A 16537-nucleotide genomic window follows, 5' to 3' on the forward strand; every position below is an offset into this window, starting at 1 on the left:
ACTATTTTATGATTGATATGTCACATAAAACAGTGTATAGTGATCTCTTGATTACCTAGCAATCTGTATCTCATTAATAAGAGAGACAAGAATGGCATATATAGTCAGCATTTATTTTAACAATAATACCACTCAAAATACCTGGTATCAAGTTCTGTAGTTCCTGCTGAAGTTTGTGGATTACAGTTTATGCGAAGTTTACAGATGAGAGGCAGAGCTTGTGTCTCTATAGAAGGCTATGAAACACAATAAGTTAAAAATAAAAAAGGAGCCAGGGATATGGAAAGGAGCAGATGTATTACCAGATATTCTAAACCACTGGGAAGACGAATGGATCATCTGTATGAAAATATAAATCCAAACAAAGCTGCTCCACTTGAGGAGAAAATATGATTACCCAACTGGGAAAATAAATGAGATTTGGTTATTCCTCTATATATACACCTTGTTCATTCAGCTGATTTTTATAAAGTTAACCACTTTATGACTAGTATCTCAATTGAAACATCACTATTCTTCAATGTTAGCATGCTAAGCAATATAAAAAAATAAGATATGCAAAGTGCCTTACAGACACAAAAAAGATATATCCCTCAATGTTAATATGGGCTATCTTTGTGTGGAATGGAGTGAATAAACTTTTTATGTCATACCTCTATTGTTATCTGAAAACTAACAATGAGTCCTAATAATTATGAGAAAGTTTACGTTATTTAAGAGAGTAAAAAGAGAAAATCTTCCACTAACTAAAATAAATCTACAATATTAACTCTTGCTTAACTCATCATATAGAACATAAATCTATATTCTCAAAAGAGACATTATATACCCCAAACTATAAATATTGTCCTGGGAAATTGTGAAAATCTTAAAAAATATATTTCAAACTATCTATCATCTATCTATCTAGGAAATATATATCTATATATATACTTATATATCTATATATATAGATATATATAGGAAATTATGAAAATATTAAAAGTTTATTACGATCATTTGAAATACTCACATAATAAATATTTTTCATCATGCCCAAGTTATGAAACGTGAGGAGAAATTTACCACATTTAAATAATCACACATGACTTCTACTGGAATGAACACATTCTTCACTGAAAATAGGTGATATACACTATCTATATCTATATCTATCCCTGACAACTCAGTTTCTTACACTTGCCCAGAGCTTTTTCATGGCATTTTTCATCTCTCCATTTCTCAGACTATAGATTAGAGGGTTCAACATAGGGGTGATAATGGTATAAAACACTGTCAAGGATTTATCAATGGGTAAGGTAGAAGGCGGTCTCACATACATAAAAATGCAGGGGACAAAGTAGAAGACAACCACAGTAATGTGGGAGCCACAGGTGGATAAAGCTTTGTGCCTCCCTTCCTGACTAAGATTCTTCAGGGAGTGCAGAATGACCCCATAGGAGATGAGTAAGAGCATAAAGATGACCACACAGATTGCCCCATCATTGGCAACCACAGTGAGGCCAATAGGGTAGGTGTCAGAGCAGGCAAGTTTTAACAAAGGGTACATGTCACAGACGAAGTGGTCAGTGACATTGGGGCCACAGAAGGGAAGGTTATAAACAAAGAGAGGATGAGCTAAAGCATGTAAAAACCCACCAACCCAGGCCAACAGCAGCAGCAGTACGCACACTCGCTGATTCATGATTGTCAAATAATGCAAAGGTTTACAGATGGCCACATAGCGGTCATAAGCCATGACCACCAAGAGTAAAACCTCAGCACCACCCAATAAATGCCCTATAAAAAGCTGGGTCATGCAAGCTTGGAATGAAATGGTTTTCTTCTCACTTAATAAGTCTATAATCATATTTGGGGTGAATGTAGTAGAATAAACAGCATCCATAAATGATAAGTAGCCAAGAAAGAAGTACATAGGGGAATCCAGGGTTGGGCTGACCACCACAGTCACGACAATGAGGAGGTTGCCCACCATTGTCACCATGTAGATGAGCAAGAACACAAGAAATAATATTTTCTGACCCTGGGGGCTCTGAGTGAGCCCCAAGAGGACAAACTCAGTCACATTCCTCCTTTGTTCCATAGAATCTTCTGTATGTTTTATTGCAGAGATCAGGACAAATTTACCTGTAAATATTATTACCAGTAAGCTTCTGAAATCTTAAGATAATTTGTTTATTCTTTCAGCAAATATCAATATGGTTTATGTTCCAGTACTTTCAGATATTATCATACAATGTTGATTAAAACCTTACCACTACCCTCACAAATTTTTTCAGAGTAATGGAGAGGCAAGTAATTAAGAGACATACATGGGAAAGAAACACATTATTAATAACCAAGTAGCCATATATCGCTTTCCATCTGTAAGGTAATAAAATTGTACATATAGCTAATACCTCATACAAAAATAAAAATGAATTAAAGTTTTAATGAAAAAAGTCAAAGCTAGGTTAATTTTACTTTTTACCGATTAAGAAGATAATTTTTTCATCTTTATGAGTGGAAAAATCTTAACAGATCATTGCAATTCCTAAGAGATATATTTAACAATTTCAAAAAAAGAATTATTAAGGATTTAGTAAAAGATACCACAATGTCAATAGACAAAAGTAGTTTGGAGAAAGATTTACATTGTAGAGGATTTACACAGATTTGTCTATCTAAAATAGACAGAAATCTCTAAGCACTTATGTAATAAAAATATAAATTAAATATTAAAGAAATTTAAAATATAATTTAAATTTAAGGGAAGAATACATCTCAATAGCCAACAAACATATAATAGTACACTGAAGCTCAGCTGGGAACAGAAAAGTGGAAACTGAAGTGACAGTTTGCTTACTGCAGCATTACCTTGGGTTCTTGAAACCCATCCAATCAAGGTCTATAGATGCTACATCATCTTTTAATTTTTATCAGATTAATAAGCAATATGTAGAGAACATATTAATTGAGACTATCATCAGATTTACAGTTATCTGCCCATGAACCCATCCCCAGTTAGTTACACTTGAAATTAGTTTCTAAGACTAGTTTATCTTAGAGAAGGTCGATTTATTCCAGATCATTGTAATGCAAAAACATCTAAAAAGAATACTAGAGGACAGAATGAATTTCCACATATCTTAGTAATCACAAAGGATTCCTAACAAAAGAGGACTTCAGAAAGAGTGGATTCTCACACCACCAATGTACTCTTGCAAAGTGTAAAGCCTGGTTCAGAATCTTGTGTATAAATACCCTTCCTGGGTTACCTGCATAAGCAGACAGACATTCAACCCACGTTCTGGGCTCTTCTGTCTTCTCCCTTGCTCTTCTCCCACGCTCTTCTCCCACTGATGCCATCTCTGAGGACACAGAGAGCAAGATTCATGCAGCATGTTGAACTGTTTCCATGTGATTAGCTTTTTCCATGTTTGCAGGAAATCTATTTCATCTCAATCATTTGGAAAAACATTCCATTTCAAAAAGTTGGGATTTTCAAAGTGAATATCAATGGTGCATTACTAAAGAACTCCGAATCTTGATTGTGAACAGAGAATCAAAATATTCATTGTTGTTCAGGATTTGTTCATATCACTAACAAATACAATTCAACATTTTGTTTGGAGAAAAAACTGTAAATTGTGTATGAATTATTCACATACAAACTTTTCTTTTTGTCTTTTATACCAATGAAAGTGAAATAGTGAAATAATCTTTCCAATATTTTGATTCTCAATCAGTATACTCTCTTGGCTTCATACAGCACTGTTGAGCTTTGAGTTTCCTGAAGGATGGAGAACAGTTTCATATACATACTTTATTATATTTTGAGTCCATCATTTCAGTTCATGAAAGAGTATCCTGTGAGGTAAGGGCAAAGATTTGTAAACACTTTACCTACATTTGAACTACTGTACATATTACAGTCTTTTACTTGGTGCATCTCAAAGGGTGATTCTTGTCTAATTAAATTCAATGGGACACTAATTATAATTTTTATGGTGACTCTTTATCTCCAGAGATGCCAATAGGATAATTACCATGTAGAACAGGACTTATAGAGTCATGTCCTCTGGGGGAAAGTATAAAAAAATGAGGTCATGTTGCCCAAAGGGAAAAGTCCAGAATTGGCAGGAAAAAAATATAGAGACTCTTGTTTAAAATATGACCTTCAACATAGACAAATCTGTTCACATTTAAGCTTTGTTTGAAGATGATATCAAAACATTATGAATGCTAATTTCTGAATAAGTCATTTGAAGTTTGTTTCACATGCAGATAAAGTTTGTCACATGCTTTGTCATATATTTTCAGACAGGCAAGTTGTTAGAATCTGTGTTAGTGTGGAAATGGGGAAAGAAAACATTTGTGGAACTATTCCATTCATCTCAAATACCTCATGAGGCAATCACCAAAGTAGACAATACACTAAGCCATGACATAATTGCAATACATTTCAAAGGACTTAATAAAGCACAAATATTTATAGCTATATATACATATATTTGTTACATATATATTTTATAATTATGTAATTCAACTAGAAATTGATAACAAAAATGTTTCTAATTAATTACAAATTAAGCAATGTATGCCTAAATTGTTGCTTAGAAAATATGCTTTACATTTCATCTCAAATTCACTTTAAATGCTTGACCTATAATTTAATATCTAAGAACACATTGGCTAAATTATTTGATAATATTTATAGGGTGACATTTCTCTGGATAGATATATTTCACACAACAGCTTCCAATTAATGCTAAAAAAAATCACTTAATGACTTTAATCACAAATAATGATTGACTGATTAATGGATTAACAATTTACTCAGTCATTTAGATGGCATAAGGTCCAATAAAGGGAACAATCTGATAACTGCTCAACATGCAATTCTGTCCATTAGTAATACTAAGTCAAGAATATGATAGATTTTCCACTCAGCTGGATTACCTGTTTCCATGTATGTGATTTGGTCAACAAAAAATTAGGTAGACAATGTCAAGTTTTTTCCTTTTCCTGTCTTTCTTTTTTTTTTTTTAAAGAGCAGCTCGATGAGTTGGGGGGTTGATTAGTCTGATGCAGAGAATATACGGCAAGTACGAAATGGCAGTTACCACCAATGCCAGTACTCATCTCACTATGGTTATAACTAAGGATATTATTAAATTGTGTGTTACTCGCTTTTTTAGAACATAAATCAAAGCCATTAACTGGAACTTGAGGTATATACACAATACATAAACAACCTTAGGCAAAATACTTTTCATAAGTAACATTACACTTTAAATATTGGAAACTGAGTAACTGTGCTGATTTGTATTTTGACTTAATGGAACAAGAGGAGAACAACATTCAACTAGGGAGGGTTATACTAATAATAAAGCTCTTAAAGTTAAACATGTCTTCCTCTCCCTTTGTACTTACCACAGGCTACACAACATCCTGAGAGGATTCATTATGAGAAAAGTGTCAATCACAGCTTTAAGACTTTGCTTTGGAAGGAACTAATGAGAAAGCAGATTGGAAGGTGAGACTTCATCTTTGTTTTCAAATAAGTGGTCTTAATTTTTCTTATAGAAAAAGTTTAAATGTTTAATTCAGTTTATTATAAATGTATCTAAACCATTAAGTTTTGCAGCTTTCATGTAAAGTCCAGCACTTTATACAAAGTCTATGAGAAGAGGTCAGTAGAGGTCATCTAATCTTAAGCCGTGACATCATCCATTCAAGTCCTTGGCATAATCCCTCGCCAGTAAGAGCACAGCATGCCTGGATATGCCACTGGTGATCTTTAATAGAAGTTAGTTTCAAAAACTGGGAGATTCTGCTACAGTCATGCATTCCTTAACATCTTGTTTATTAGCAAAAATCAGCAATCCAGCTTTCCTCAGGTCCTCATGGGCTAACATTTTGTAGAGTTCTTCTCTAGTTACAGAAATCTTTTCTCTGTCTGTACTGTCCACAACGACTATTACAAACTCTGTGTTAGTATAGTAAGTATTCCAGGAAGAACGAAGAGATTCTTGGCCACCAATATCCCACATTAGAAAACGTGTATTATTAATCACTATCTCTTCTACATTACTTCCTATTGTAGGGGATGTATGTACAACTTCATTCATAGAAAACTGGTAAAGGATGGTAGTTTTTCCTGCATTATCCAGCCCAACAATGATAACTTTGTGCTCCTGGTGATCGAACAGTCTCCAAATCCTGGTGCAGAGAATTCCCATTCTCGGGCGGCGGACCCCCCTCCAGCCACCCGGGCCGCCTGGCCTCCCCCGGCTCAGGCTCAACGGGAGGAGAGAGACGCGCCGAAGCCTCCGCCGCTGCTGCTCCCGCGCTGGCCGCCGGCCCGCTTCCTAGGAACCGGAGGGAGGCCGAAGCCCAGGCCGCCTTGCCGCGTGCGAGGCCCCGCCGCTGCCGCCGCGGCTCTCGCCTGGCTCGCGGACATCGCCGCCGCGTTGTCCGCGACGAGCCTCGCGGGCCACCGTCCTCCCCCAGCTCCTCTCAGGCCGCTATTACCGTTCTTGAGGCAGGTCTTGAGAAGTACTCAGTCTAGGCCTAATTATGACCCACTGCTGATGCAAAGTCTTCCTAAGTATTCAACTCAGTGCCCTGGCCTTTTTGAACCATGAGGTTTTTCAATGGATGAGAATCGGCAATATTCCTGGCCCAATATGAGGACCAAGCACCCTTCTCTGTAACCTACCTGAGCAAATGTTTCTCCAGTTTAATGAAGTGAAAAAATCTTAAAGCTCATCTTGTTTCCTATCTTCTGGTGAACACTGTCAATAGTTTCTGATGTCTAGTGTCCTGAAAAACATTATTTCATATTTTCTTTGGTTTGCTTGTTCTGTCAAAAACTATATGTGAATATTCATAGCAGTTTTATTCATAATTTCAAATAGCTGGAAACAACTAAAATATCTCTTATTTGAGGAAAAGGTAAATGAACTGATACATTCATAAAATGGAAAACTACTCAGCAATAAATGAATGGATTATATATAAACACATTAATATGCATAAATCTCAAATGCATGATACAAAGAGCAAAAAGTCTTATTTCAAAGACTATATAGTAGACATGATCTTACATATGGAAAATGCAAAAAATTGCAACAAAACTCTCATAACTAATAGAAAAATTCAACTTTGCAGGATACAATATCAACATACAAAAATTAGCTGCATTTACATATACTAACATGAAACTATCCAAAAAAGAAATTAAGAAACTAATCCCATTACAGAAACACCAAAAAGAATAAAATATTTAGGAAAAATTTAACCAAGGAGGTAAAAATTTATACGCTGAAAAATATATGACATTGATGAAAAAAATTAAAGACACAACTAAATGGAAAGATAACCCATATTCATGATTTGGAAGAATAACTATTACAAATACACCCACACCATCCAAATCAGTGCAGAAAAGATCACCACCACACCAAATCAAATAGAACATGTAAAATTGATTAGTAAGCAATTCATAGAAAAAGAATAGAATCATTTTAAACATGTAAATAGATCCCCAAATAGATGGCATTTTGGCAATAACTAAGCACATCAATATTTTAAATCATATAGCAATTGACTTAACTTCACTTCTAGAAATTCTTATTAAAAAATTTCAGAAAGACTTTTTGCAGAAATATTTAACATCAAAAAGGACTGGGAAAAATATGAAGAGGACCAGATACATCAATTTCAGTGTTGCCAGAGAAAAAAAAATGTGACAATGAGTGTGTATATGTCCATGAATGACTGAAAAATTGTGCTGAACACTGGAATTTGACACAACATTGTAAAATGATTATAAATCAATAAAAAATGTTAAAAAAATTTTCAGTGTTGCTTTATGAAGAATTTAATCAGTATGACAAAATTAGAATGAGTTAGATGTATATAAACTGGCATATAAAGATTTAAAAATTTATATACTGAAACATAAACAGAGACACATATAAAAATGCTTAAATTGCAAAGATTATTTCTTGGAGAATTGTGGAAACAGCATATAGTGACTGCATCTGAAAAGACTGGAAGAATCTGGTTTGGGATAGATTGGAGGTTTATTCAACACGATTCCATTTTGCATAATTTATATTCTTAAAATGTATTATTCTCCATCATACAATTTTTATTTAAAAAATTAAAATATTACATAAAAATTTCATAGAGAAGGCAAATAAAATGGAATAAGGCTATTTTACATAGTATTAAATATTTAACATAATATATAGAATGCAGTTTATAAAAACAAGAATTTGACTAAAAATAAAATGAATAATGAGAAAGTAGTAAGAGTAAATACAGAAATTAATTAACAATTAGTGTAACTCCATAAAAACTTCATTCATTCATTACATATTATTTATTGACACCTTACTATAAGTACATCCTACTTTTCTAGGTGCAGTGATAAAACATTATACAGTACATTCTAGTTAGGAATTGGTATTAATAACATGAACATATAGTTTATTCTTCAAGTATAATTATCATAAATCATTTGAAGAAACAAAAATTTTGCATCAGATTTACAAAGATTTTTACATTCCAAAGAGACTGAACCTAATGCTAAATTACCAACTTCATGATGGGTACTGCACTTATTTAATACTTTATCTACCTGCCTTTTTTCTACAGAGCTTCTTAATAGCATTAGTCATCTTAGAATTTCTTAGACTATAGATTAATGGTTTCAGGATAGGGGTGATGACTGTATAAAACACACTTAATTATTTGTCAATCAGGAAGGTCTTATCACCAAATCAGATATAATTACTAATTATTTATACAATTATTAATTGCTTTTAATAAAAATTTTAGGGCACTTATTTTAATACACAAACTGTACAATGGGTAAGAACACAGCAATTAATAACATGGGGAAATAGACTCATATAAAATTTCCTATCCACATGGATCTTATAGTCTTATAAAGCAGTCAGACAATAAAGAAATAGAAAATTTAATAAAATACTTGGAGTCTGATGTAGGTCTTATAAACAGCAAATAAAGTACTGTTATAGAAAGAAGAGGAAGAAACCGACTGTGGAAAGTGTAATCAGAAAAGGGCTTTCTAAAAAAGTGATGTTTAAGCTGAGATCAAAAGGATAGGAAGTGACTACTAGTGGAAGCACTGTTACAGACGGTAACATTAAGTAAAAGTTAAGTAAAATTGTTTCATTTCAGAGATGACTAGATCTAAATGTAGAAACACTAAAAATTTACTAGGAATTTTTATTCCAGTAATATGTTGCAAAGGAGTGATGAGACTGTGCACTCATGTCTTGTTCCTGGTTTTAATGTAAAAGCTTTCAAACTCTAATGTTGAGTATGATGTGTGGTGTGATTCTGTCATGTACGGACCTAATTATGTTGAGGTGCTTTCCTTCTGTACACAATTTAATGAGGCTTTTTATCATGAAAGGACATTGAATTTTTATACTATCAAGGAACAACACAAAGAGGAAATTAAGAAAACAATTCCATCTACAACAGGATCAATAAGAATAAAATACTTGAGTAAATGTAAGCAAGGAGGTGAAAGTCTTGTACACTGAAACTGCAAAACGTTGCCGAAAGATATTAGAGAAGACACGCGTAAACGGAAAGACATTTGTGAGCTAGATTTTTATGTTGTCGATACTACCTAAACTGATTTACAGATTCAGTGCAAACCTTATCAAAATCCCCGAAACTTTCTTTGCAGAAAAAGAAAAATCCATCCTAAAATTCAGTTTTTTTTTTCTTGTCTGGTTGCTATAGCTAGGTCATCTCACACTATGCTGAATAGAAGTGGTGAGGACAAGACTCCCTGTCTTGTCCCAGATTTAAGTGGGAGGGTGTTCAGCTTTTCACCATTGAGTATTATGCTGGCTGTGGGTTTGTCATAAATACTTTTTATTATGTTGAGACATGTTCCTTGTATACAACTTTAGTAAGAGTTTTTTTTTAATCATAAATGGGTATTAAATTTATCAAATGCATTTTTCTGCATCTATTGAGAAATTATGTAATTTTTGTCCATTCATTTGTTGACGTGGTGTACCAAACTGATTAATTTGTGTATTTGAGCCATCTTTGTGTTCCTGGATGAATGTAACATCCAGGATAAATGTACATTCCTGGATGAATGTAACTTGATCATAGTGTACAATCTTCTTTATACATTGTTGGATTCTGTTTGCAAATATTTTGGTGGGGATTTTTGCATCTATATTTATCAAAAATGGTAGCCTGTAATTTTCTTTTTTTGGTTGTGTCTTTGTCTGGCTTTGATATCAGGGTGATGATGCCTTCATAGATTGACTTTGGGAGTGTTCCTTCCTTTTCAATCTTTTGGAAGAGTTTGAGAAGTTTCAGTATAAGTTCTTCCTTTGCTTGGTAGATTTCAGTAGTAAAGCCATCTGGTCCTGGACTTTTGTTTACAGAGAAGTTTTTTGTTGTTAATTCTGTTTCACTTCTAGTGATTGGTCTGTTCAGATTATCTATTTCTTCTTTTTTATTTTATTTTTAATTGAAGTACCATCAGTTACAATGTGTCAATTTCTATGAATGCTTGAATAAAGACATATATCCATGACTGGGGACTATGCTATAATTCATGCCAGCAAAAGACACTAAACTTTTTCAGATCAACTCACTGAAAATGTTAATCAAATGTACATCAGAGAGTCCTTTGTTTAAATAAGAAAACCAAAAGGCAAATTTTACTTACAATCTACCTATGGAAATGATTACAAATTTTTGAGACACCAATCAATTCTTCGCAATATATGTCTTAATTCAGAATGGGAAGACAAGATATTATAACATGTTATTTTCCTCAAAACAAATATGTAGACTAATGACACTCTAAATATATTTTATAGGAAGTTTTCAAACTTTGAAAAAATAACCCTAAAGTTTATCATAAAATGCAAATATTTATGAATGCCAAGAACCTTCTGAAGAAGGTGGGTAATTAGGGGCGTCTATCCCTAGTAGGTATAAATACACATTAAAAATCCTTGACCACTGAAGTATGTTAGTGGTAATATTTTGAAATGGAGCATTTGGGAAGTGATCAGATAATGAGAGCAGAGCCCTAGTGAATGAAAGTCATATCTTTATAAAAAAGCAATGCTGGCAAAGATGTAGAATCTTTGGAACACTTGTACACTTTCGTTTGGAATATAAATTGATGCAAGCTCTATGGAAAATAGTATAGGTACTGAAATAGGAAAATTCTTTCTGAGCAAGACAAAATCCAAAGAAAATATTGAAAATGTAATCCTGCAAATGCAAAAATATTTCTACATGGTCAAAAACATTCTGCACAGTATAAATATATCAAAAACAAATCACAAGCTGGAAAAATAATAACTCCACATATATGGTAAGTGGGATAAATTCCTTAGTGTATAATTAAATCATGAAATCAGTACAGAAAATATCAGCAATCAAATAAAACACATCAAATTCATTAATAAGCAGTTCATGAAAAAGAAATACATATCACTTTAAACACATCAATAGATGCCCAAATTCAATTATATTTATATATTTATAATTAAAGTATACAAGTGAAACACAGTTTCTTTAATAAGATTGTTAAATACCACAAATGTTTATCAAGTGTTGGTTGTTGAGAATGTGGTCAAACATGTATTTTCCAGATTGAGGGGAAAAGTGAGTTTATTACAAGCCCATGGTATGCATTTTGACAATAACTGTGGATCAACATTATAAATAGATAAACCAGTTGACTCAAAAATTTCACCTCTAGGACTCATAAAATTTCAAAAACACTGCATTGCAGAATTATTTACCTTAGAAAAAGATGGGGAAAATCTGAAGAGGACTGAAGACCTAAATTTGAGTGTATCTGTATAAGGAAGTTATATAGTATGTGGAAACTAGAATGAGTTAGATCTATATAGACTGGTACATAAAGATCTTCAGGAGCCTCAGTAGGAAAATACAAAATGTATACACAAAGACATAAACACATGCATATATGAAAATATGCTTGTATTTGCAAAGATTACTACTTGAATTATCTCAGGAACAGAGTAGTGACTGCAACTGAGAGAACTGGGAGACAATGCTATGGGATGGATAGGAGTTCTGTTCTATAGTATTTCATTTTGCATGGATTCTACTTTTAGTATTTATCATTCTCCATTATACTTTCAAGTTTTATTTTAAAAATGAATGTATTATACTGAAAAATTCATATGTAAGGCAAATAAAATTGATCAAAGATGATAGTCTATATAGCATTCAATATTTTTACTAGTACAATAAAAAATAAAGATGAAAGACACTCTGACATAAAGTAAAACTAAAACTGAAAAAGTTTGTATGTAAAAGTAGGAATTAATTTAAATCAGTTTAATTCTATAAAAAAATCCATTAATTACTTAATTACATATTATTTATTGATTCCCTACTGTAAATGCATCCCACCTTTCTAGCTGCAGTAATATAGCAGGCATTATAAGTCTATATTCTAGCAGAGAAATTGTCATTGATAGCATGAACATAGAGTTCATTTTTTAATATAAATATTGTAATTTCTTTACAGAAAAGGAAAACTTGCATCAGATTTATGAAGACTTTTACATTCTGGGAGGTTGGCCCTAATGTTAATGAGTTTTCTCATAATTCATAATGAATTTATTTCATATTTGATCTGCCCTTTTTCCTCCAGAGTTTCTTCATAGCATTAGTCATCTCAGAATTTCTTAGACTATAGATTAATGGGTTCAGCATAGGGGTGATGACTATATAAAACACACTTAATGATTTGTCAATTGGGAAGGTCTTAGCAGGTCTTGCATATATAAAAATACAGGGAACAAAGAAACAAACAACCACAGTGATGTGGGAACCACAGATCTGGAGGGCTTTCTGCCTCTCTTCCTGACTCAGGTTTTTTAGAGAGTGCAAAATGATGCCATAAGAGGTGAGTAAGAGCAGAAACACAATAGTGCAGATCAGTCCTCCATTGGCCACCACTAAGATGCCAATGACATAGGTGTCGATGCAGACTAGATTCAATAAGGGGTACATGTCACATATAAAGTGATCAATAACATTGGGGCCACAGAATGGTAGCCCATAAATAGTGCTAAGCTGAATTACTGAATGCAGAAAACCTCCAGCCCAGGACACCACCAGCAGCACAACACACACCCTTTGCCTCATGATAATCAAATAATGCAAGGGCTTACAAATGGCCACACAGTGATCATAGGCCATCACCAACAGAAGGAAGACCTCTGATCCACCAAAAATGTGATCTATAAACAGATAAGCCATGCAAGATTCAAAGGATATGGTATTTTCCCCAAAGAACAAGTTTGAAATCCATCTGGGGGTAATAGAAGAGGAATAAGCCATGTCCATAATTGATAAGCTAGCGAGAAAAAAGTACATTGGTGAGTTCAGGGTCTTACTGACAGCTATTGTCACAACAATGAGCAGGTTGCCCAACAAGGTCAAAATGTAGAAGAGCAAGAACATAACAAAAAGGACTTTCTGCTCCTTTGGATTCTGTGTGAGGCCCAAGAGGATGAAATAAGTTACATTGTTCCTTGGTTCCATCCAGTCTGTACAGGAAGTAAGTTCACATATTAGAACAGCTTACCTGCAAAACAAGGGGGAAAATTTTAAAATGCAATATAAGTTTTGTCTTTTATTTATCCATTCAATTAAAATAATACATATGGAGGATGTGTTTGTGTCCAATGGGTCATAGATTGCCAAGTTGAATAAGTAGTAGTTCCCTACACTCAGTGGTATGACAAATAATGAGAGATCAGAAAATTCCAGACCCACGTAATCAGTGTCATTATAAGGATATTCAAATGCGGCTAAGGGTCACAGTATAGGAATATATCAATCAAACTGGAAACAAAGAAGGCTTGCCAGTGGAAGCAATGCTTTAGCTCAGTTTTAAAGGAAAAATAAAAGGACAAGAAAACTTGGGAAAGTAATTCCATGAAAAGGTACACAATTTATAAAGTCACAAAGGTGTAATACTTGAGATCCACTTAAACTAAATTTAGTGTGAGTAGATCAGACTATCAAATAGGAAGGTCATTGCCTTGGAATGTCTCAGAACTCACTGAGACTTCTTTCTTAGGGTCGATAGTTGGATGGTGCTTTTTTCCCTGACCAATATATACTGAAGCAGTACACCTTTGTGTCTCCAGCCCTTATCTCTACCCTAATTTTAACATCTCTAGGAGAAATACCTCTATTTCTTTGAGTTTTGCAGTTGGATATCAATTTAGTAAATATAACACAAAATTTTTTATGTTTCACAATAAAAAGGTGTTATACATCTCATTAAATGGCACCACCTTCAATGTATTTGCACAGACGCTGTCTTTTTGCTCTTATATTATTTATTGGTAACTTCATCAAATCATATGGCTGCTGCTTTCAAAATATATCATGCATGTGATCATTTTCTATCCTCAGTTTCCTTCTTGGTTCACTTCAGTATCCTCCTGCCACATCTGTCCAATTTTATTCTGTCTTCCAACAATGTGTTCTCTTCAATCAGCTCAAATCATACTCTTTAAATCTTGTTCTGGTTATATCAATCAACTGCTCAAAACTCTTAAAGTGAATTCCAATCATGCTCTAGCAATTTAATACATCACAACTAGTATTTATAGGAACAAGTACTGTAATCACCATTTTACAGCTGATATAATGAGGGTCAGATTATCTCATTAATTTTTCCAAGGGCGCACATTCTTAAGTGATAAAACTAGTATTGGTACCTACATTTGACTTACTGCAAAATGATTTATGCCTTCCATAATAAAGAAAATCACACAATTGTGAATCCTGGTTCCCACTGTTTATTGTTAGCCTTACCTTGTGGAAGCTTGCTTATAATCTGAAGGACTACTTTGAAAATCACTCATATATCCTGGAATTCTTCTTTCATCTGATATGACAAAGGCAGGCTGAAAGGCTGCACTATTACTTGAGGATATGTTTGATTTCATTCAGCTGTCTGTTCATTTCCTCCTGTTCTTGGATTCTTCTGGTTATTCATAAGAATGTTTTTATTTGCACTATAGATTGTTTTAAAAAAATTCCACAGTGCACACAAAAACAAAAGTTCACCATGTTAGAATAATTTATCAGATACACAAACAAATCCTATGTTTACATATGAAGACAGCAAGTGCCATTTTCCAGGGAAAGCTGTCTCCAGTTATCTCTTTTCCTGTTAACTCCAAGATAGAAAAATGCCACTCAGTTGTTTAGCCCTTCTCACTCTCGCATGTTGGTACAGCCAGACAACTTGACTGGAGATTTTGAGAGACATTCTTGTGTTGCTGTTGTCTTTTAATGCATTGCTTTAAGCCTAACAAAGAACCTCCTGAAAATTTTATATCAGTTCTTAAAAGGATATCATGTATCTTCCTAACAGAGGCAAAGAACACTGGACATTTTCTCCCTTCTAGTCACATCCATCATTAAGTCTTAGATTGGAATGTGTCCAAGATTGATTCTTGCTTAATTAAATTCACTGGGACTTTCTACTAAACTTTAAAATTACATCTGTATATAAAGATCCTACTAAACCACATCACAGAATTAGGTTAGAAAAGATGTAACCTGGAGAAAAAAAAACAGCTTTATGATCATTTTCTGACTGTTGCTAGACAAGAACAAATATCACTCTAATCATTTTGCTTCAGTGGAATATTAATTTATTATGTATGTTCCCACTTGCCACAGCAAGCTTTTCTTTCTTTTTATTTAGTACTCAATTTATTCTGCCTTGACATTTGATCAAACATATAAAAAAATACCGCCAATTCAAATATAATAACTAATCATTTATCCAATTATTAATTGTATTTTTTTTTACACTTAGGGTACCTATGTCAATACAAAAACTGTGAGTGAGTGAGGACACAACAATAAATGAAATAGAAAAAGTCACATAAATATTTCTTCCCTCATGGGTCTTATATTCTTACAATAGTCAGACGGTAAGGAAAGAGGCAATTTAATAAAGTAGGTGTAGACTTACGTACTACTTATAAGACAAGAAATAAAGGTACTGTTACAGAAATAAGGGGGGTAATTCTACTATGGACAATGCAATCACAGAAGTCCTTTCCTGAAAGGTGATGTTTTAGCTGAGATTCAAAGGACAGGAAATGGCTACCACTGTTACAGACAGTAAAAATAAATTAAATAATATTATCTCACTTCAGAGATGACCTGGTCTATATGTAGAATGATGTAAAATTTTAACAGGAAGAGTGGATACCAAAGGAATATGTAGAGATGATATGTGGATGGATCACTAAGAACTGACCAAATGCAAAAGGTCTGTTCATCATGAAAAGTTTCTATCAGAGAGAATCTCAGAAATCTGGTTGACAAGATGCCCTGTCTTGTGGTTAGCAGTCAGCCTCTTCAGTCACTTTGGTGGTCACTGTAACAGAGATGAATGATCTAAGTGAGCAACAGGATCTACCTGTCACCAGTCATGATCTGGCTA

The 16537-nt window shown here is 33.6% G+C and overlaps 2 protein-coding genes and 1 pseudogene across 2 annotated transcripts; all 3 read right to left on the reverse strand.

Moving 5' to 3' along the window:
- Nucleotides 1-1165: 1165 nt before the first annotated feature.
- On the reverse strand, nucleotides 1166-2083 carry LOC140690449 (olfactory receptor 4A15-like). Its single transcript, XM_072952217.1, has one exon. The coding sequence runs from the start codon at nucleotides 2081-2083 to the stop codon at nucleotides 1166-1168; it is 918 nt and encodes a 305-aa protein (XP_072808318.1).
- Nucleotides 2084-5594: 3511 nt separating this feature from the next.
- On the reverse strand, nucleotides 5595-6504 carry LOC102542117 (ADP-ribosylation factor-like protein 5A pseudogene; annotated as a pseudogene).
- A 6165-nt stretch (nucleotides 6505-12669) lies between these two features.
- LOC102542855 (olfactory receptor 4A47-like) lies at nucleotides 12670-13668 on the reverse strand. The gene has a single exon (XM_006219410.1). It carries the CDS (start codon nucleotides 13597-13599, stop codon nucleotides 12670-12672), a length of 930 nt encoding a protein of 309 aa, XP_006219472.1. The 5' UTR covers nucleotides 13600-13668.
- Between the last annotated feature and the right edge of the window lie 2869 nt (nucleotides 13669-16537).

Source organism: Vicugna pacos, chromosome 30 (assembly GCF_048564905.1).
Source record: "Vicugna pacos chromosome 30, VicPac4, whole genome shotgun sequence".
NCBI classification, from domain to species: domain Eukaryota; kingdom Metazoa; phylum Chordata; class Mammalia; order Artiodactyla; family Camelidae; genus Vicugna; species Vicugna pacos.